Below are 6,000 nucleotides of genomic sequence, written 5' to 3' on the forward strand. Positions count from 1 at the left end.
GGTGGGAATCCTCTGTGGAATAAGAAGGGTGGAAGTGGGGGTGGATCCAGTGCCTCCTTAGAAGCACCACTATTTGAAGACCAAGGACCACAGGGCCTTTTCAGTCATATGGCAGTGCATACCGAATTTGATACTGAGCAGTTTGACTAGGCAGACTAAGCTGATTGGGTACAGGTGCACGTTAGCTGTGCCATTGTATTCAAGGCTGCAGTCAAGCATGCCAACCCAATGTGCATATCTGATTTGATACTGAGCAGTCAGACTAAATTGATTGGGCACAGGTGTAGGCTAGCTGTGCCATTGGATTCAAGGCTGCAGTCAAGCATGCCGACACAATGCAGCAACACGCTAATCAAGCTCTTTTAAGGGCACACTATTCAAGGAACTCTTTTCAAGGGTCTCTCTCCTTATATTATCAACATCAACTCCAATGATTCCAGGCCCTCACAAACCATTCATGAATGCAGGGCCATTTGTCTATAATTGATGAAAGGAGTTGCATTCTTTGTTATCAATTTCTAAGCCTTGTACAATCTATGATTGACTCTGATCTTAACCTTTCATGTATGTCTACTTTTTGCAACATAATATGCATGTATCCTTTGGCCTTCTTCTTTGTGGTTTTTGACTTCTTAGATGCAGCTTTGTCATTATTCGACAATTCTGACCCTTCATCCTGTAGGTTCATACAAGTCTAGACCAGGCTAAAGGGCCTTGTCTTATTCTGGTTTCTCTATCTGCAGCTGCCTGGAGAGTCTTCACTTGCATTTTGGGTCTCGATGTTGGATGATCTTGTTGATCTTGAGTATTATAAAAGATTATAATGGGTGTGTAATGCACAATTGATGGTGATGCTCTGCTGCATGTATGCCTTACATCCTGAAAAGGCTTTGTAGCTAACAAATGACTTCTAATTTATGGCAGGAGATATGCCCATGGACACACATGATGGAACTTCCACAGCTACATGGATTGGGACCTGCAGCAAATCGCCTACTGGAGTCTTATAAGCTGCTCTTGAAGGTCTTATATAGCAGTTCAAGTATGGTGTTCATTATTTCTCAAAATGTGCAGCATCATTTAATGTTAAGTCCTTGAATGTGCAGTTGCTCCGCAGTCTGAGAAACTTGAGGGATTCTTATGCTGCCGTTGCAGCTGGATCTGATCTGCTTAACAATGAGGGTTTAGCAACATCTACTGAATCTAGTTCTGTTTCTAAGCTTATTGCAGAATGTGAGGATGCGTTGGTTCTGTTGAACCATGATCTTAGTATTATATCTGCATCACGAACTCGGGAACAAGGTGGGCTTTCATCTGATGATCCCTTGAGAAAGTTCTAGAGAGCAAATTGAACTGGTTTTGCCAAAGGGAACTGAAGTTTTGATTTGGAATCACAAGTTTTTAGTTGAGCTCTTGTAAGAAGAATGTATGCTCTTACTTTTATTTTCTCTCTTTTTCTTTCTTTCTTACTCTTCTTCTTTATCTCCCCTCTCTCTCTCTCTCTCTCTCTCAAAAACAAGCTCTCTTTCACTCTCTACGTTCTCACTCTCTTCCTCTTTCTATCTCTATCTTCCTATTCTTGTATCTTTACACACACACACACACACACACTCTCTCTCTCTCTCTCTCTTCGTAAAAGGTAATTGTATTAATTACGAAAAAAGATACAAGTTTACTTGATTACAAGATACACGATGACACTAAGCCATCATGTGTAAAGGCCCAATACTAAACTACAAAAGAGTTATAAAAGTCATGGCAAAGATGTAGAGAAAATTGCCATATGCCAGGGAAATAAGTCCTCCCGAGGGAGTAAGCCAGAGTGCCGAATGAGATCTATCTGCCAATGCAAGAGACCTTTAAGGCTCACAATTAGAGGCCGAATAAAAAAGAAAGGCATTTCGAGTGGTCCAATTGTGCCAGCATCCCCAGTATTTAAGAAAGTGAAACAAGATCTTCATATGTGACTGTGCCGGTGTGGGGTATTTTGGTCGTGCAAAAACCCAATCAAAAGGGATTAGCGAGAAGCCAACCACTGCTTGCCAAACCGCTGACAAGAGCGACCAGATATTCTTAGCGAGAGGGTACGAAATAAATCGATGACGGGCCGATTCCACAGTAGTGCAAAAGAAACAATGGCCGTCAGAGATTCGACGCTTGGAGAGGGTTGAAGCAAGCGGAAGACCACCAATCATCACCCTCCAAAGAAAGACCTTGCATTTGAAAGGTGTCTTGTTCAACCAGCTCTCCATTACAGTTGTCTTTCATGATTGAGATTTCCGCAATGCCATACAGTATTAGATTTAGTAACCAGCCATTGATGGTTTTTAATCAGAAGATGATACACTTGGTTAGTTGAGGCATTTTCTAAATTCAATCAACCCGCAAGGTCCAAGTCCTGCCAAGGATAATCCAAAGCAAGGGCAAGAAAGGGTTGCCTACTCTGGAGCACTGACAAAAGCTGTTTTCATAAATCACGGTATCCATGAGGGATTCTGAAAAGCCTCTTGGCTGTACGAAAGGATACCAAGACATTACGACTGGCAAGGGTGGCATCTGCAATTGAATTCAAGCCCAAACGTGCCATGCGGTTAAATTTTGGTCTGAGCTCACGTTTGCCTTCCCAAGAAAATAATCGCGAGGCTGCCAACAATTCCAGTTGAAAAGAGTTAGCATATAAGCGGTCCTCCGCTGGATGTCAACGCGCCTTCTGGAAAACCAATTTCCAGGAGCAGACCAAATGAACAAGCAGGGATGAGGAAGGACTAGAAAACTGAGAGTCTGCATTAAGAATATGCCACCAGGAGCTCCGAATTTGTGTATTACCATGCAGAAGTCCGTGATTCTCAAGAAAATAACAGGCTATAACGACCCACGGGTGATGATCCATGCACATGGCACGAAAAAGAGACCAACGAAGTGCCAGCATATGAGTTTCGGCATCCAAAATAGCCCCATCACCCATGCGTTTGGGGATACATGTATGCGACCAAGAAATCCATGAAATGTCTGCTTGCAAGGGATCCTTCTTCCATAACATGAAATGAATGTGCTGAGTGAGAGCATTCAAAGTAGTAGTAGTCCAAGGCAGCAATGGCAAGAAATATGTGAGCATTGGCAACATAATTGTCTGTGCCACTTTGAGACGAACATGAAAGGGCCAAGGCTGCGACTTCCAATATAGAAACTTAGCTGTCAGTTTCTGTGAAATCTACTCGAGAAGTTGCTTTGGCCGAACATCAACGCCCAAAGGGTACCCAAGATGCCTGACAATGGAACCACGGGGAACAACCTATCCCTGTCAGCCCAATGACTGTAAATTGGACTCCGTGCAACTAAGAATGACTGATTTAAAAGCATTGATATGAAGATCAGAAGCATGACCAAAGAGCGTCCAAACATCTAATGCTTTGCGAAGATTGTCCTTGTCTGCACGCAAAATCATAAAGCTATCATCAGCCAAAGATTGAGTAATGAAGTGTTGTCCAAAAGGAAGGGACAATCTAGCCAACTGAGTAGAAGCTGCCATAGAAGATAATATCGAAAGAACCGGATGAGTCGCAAGGGCAAAGAAGAGAGGACTCAAAGGGCAACCTTGTCTCACAGAGTGTGCAAGGACAAATGGCTCGGTAATACCACCATTTAGCATAACTCGCGAAGAAGCCGCAGTACTAATGGTGTAGATCAAGCAGGACATCCGAGTACCAAAGCCCATAGTAAACCCTGTAGAAGAAGGGTGTAGCCAAGACCAGAGATCTTGAAGTACAGCAAGAGTAAACGCATTCCACATACGACTTTCCGGAGCGTCCATCATCGAATGTTTCGACGTGGACTGTGAAGAATCAACTTTAAAATCCCCCATCAAAAGACCCCGTCTGCCAAGTGACAAGGTCTGCAAAGTATTCCAAAGATCCCGGCGGGATAACGAGTCATTTGGAGTATAGAGGCCCAGCAACCATAAGATCTCTCCTTCAAATAAAACTTCAATCACCACAAAACGGTCATGCACATCATTTTTAATAAGAACAGGCTGATATTTCTCATGTACAATCATAAGCACACCAGAATAATGTATGGTATGTGTCCCTACATAAAATAAGCGAAACCCATGGCAATCCACAACTTTTTCTACTTCACCGTGACTCTTGTGCTCAACAGCACACAAGACATCCCACTGATTCTCATGCAATACAGTCCACATGGCATGTTGCTTATGGCGAGAACAAATGCCTCGCACATTCCACGTGGCTATCTTCATGTGTATTCAAAAGAAAATCAAGAATGAGGCATAGCTTGCCTTGATTTAACATTTTCTGCTAGAATATCAAGGACTTTCTCATCCAAAAAATTAGCTAACATAGCAAAAGATTTCTGACGGCTGGCTTTAGAGGTAGACGGAATATCCACTCTCTTGGGGATGGAGCGAGGATAACGACGATCCCATGGGGTAATCACATTACCTCTAGTATCAAAAGCCAACTCATTTGTTGGGCCCTTTGGATCGTCCGAATATACTTTCCTAGTAGATTGATTATGAGGTGCAGAAGAAACCATAGGATGAGTAGGATGCTCTGAAGACACCATCTCTTTCCGGCGCGTATAAGTGCACATGGAATCTTGTGAAGCATTAGGCCCAGTATCTGCCAGGCCATCATCAAACCTTTTACCTTTTTTTGCACGTACATCCACCCAATCATTGCCAGAGGAATCCAAACTCGAAACATGTTTACCTTTATCCAAAACTTTAGGTGACTGGGTGGCATCCTGCGACGGAGCATCACACACCATATCTTCCATGGGCAGCGCAACATGCTCAACATCTGAAGTCTGTTGCTTCTCTGGGCATTCGGCCATAAAATGCCCCAATTTTCCACACGAAAAGCAATGTTCTGCAAAGTTGTCCATTTCAAACGAAAGTGCAAAGGATGCATGCCAGAGCAATTAAGACGTAGCCAAGCAGGCCTTTGCCTAGCAATGTTCCATAACATTCACAAACGGTTACGATTCATGGCCCTTAGGCTCAGGGGGGACCAGAACAGTGCCCACAATGGCCATGGCATCCTTTAACAGTGGCCAATAGACAGCCGTATAATTTTCCACTTCAACCCACACGGGGCATTCACGTTGAAGTAGGCACTAAAAATTTGCCATTGGGTGCCATGGCACAACATGGACCAAACGGCGATCAAAGAACAATGGTAGTTTAGACAGGAGATCAGCACGGTGCTTCTCAAATTTCAACAACACCTCATAGAAACCTTGGGGCCCAATAAAAATCTCCTCAACACACTCCCCTTGTAGATTGTGCAGCCACTGGCGAATATGGGAAAGCATTGGGATCCTGCTAGTGAAGAAGAGTATAACAGCACGGTCATAAAACACCGAAAATGGGCGCAAGAATTTTTCGGGTCCACCGTGGCTTCCAGTACATCTTCAGTTCTAGAGTCAGAAAAAGCTTCATGATTATGTTAGACATAATTGCCAAGCAGAGTGTTGGCAAATTCCAGCAAATGCTCCTAGTCAACATCCTGAGAATCCACAGAATCAGAGGCAACCTGAGCATAAGAACGTTCCTGATGATCCGTTGTCGCTTCCGAAGTATGCTTGGTGCATTTGCCCGCAGGCTGGAAATCAGGACCAGGGGGCATCTCCAATGTGTAAGGAACCATATCCTCTAGTTTCTTTGTATCAGAATCCGAACCAAGGGCTGCCACCGTTTGGTCGATAAAAGCTATATCCAGACCAGCCATGTTGTATCACCACTTGTGCAGGTCAGATGCAGAGCCAGGAGCACACGAGAGGTAGAAACGAATGCAGTCCAGTCACACAGGAGGTCAGCGCAGGCTAGACGAAACCGGGAAGGCAAGGTGTGGCTGTTGAGGGAGGCCGTTCGTCTGCAGAGCAGATAAGCATCGCCAAGCAGGGGCGGACTACTGGCTGTCTGAGTGGTGTTGGTCCTCTGTCTATCTCTGCACTTTAGTGCAGAAGCACAGGAGCAGT

General features: G+C 44.2%; 1 protein-coding gene across 1 annotated transcript in view; it reads left to right on the plus strand.

The window, feature by feature from the left end:
• Window positions 1-1,443, plus strand: part of AUG7 (nuclear matrix protein) — an 89,901-nt gene extending 88,458 nt beyond the window's left edge. Inside the window, exons 8-9 of the mRNA XM_087663444.1 lie at window positions 925-1,023; window positions 1,107-1,443. Coding sequence (XP_087519570.1) covers window positions 925-1,023; window positions 1,107-1,340 — 333 coding nt within the window. The 3' untranslated portion in view covers window positions 1,341-1,443. The remainder of the gene's footprint in view (window positions 1-924; window positions 1,024-1,106) is intronic.
• Window positions 1,444-6,000: the final 4,557 nt, after the last annotated feature.

Source organism: Lygodium microphyllum, chromosome 22 (genome assembly GCF_053477565.2).
Source record: "Lygodium microphyllum isolate KBCC chromosome 22, Lygodium_microphyllum_v1.1.10, whole genome shotgun sequence".
Classification (NCBI taxonomy): Eukaryota; Viridiplantae; Streptophyta; class Polypodiopsida; order Schizaeales; family Lygodiaceae; genus Lygodium; species Lygodium microphyllum.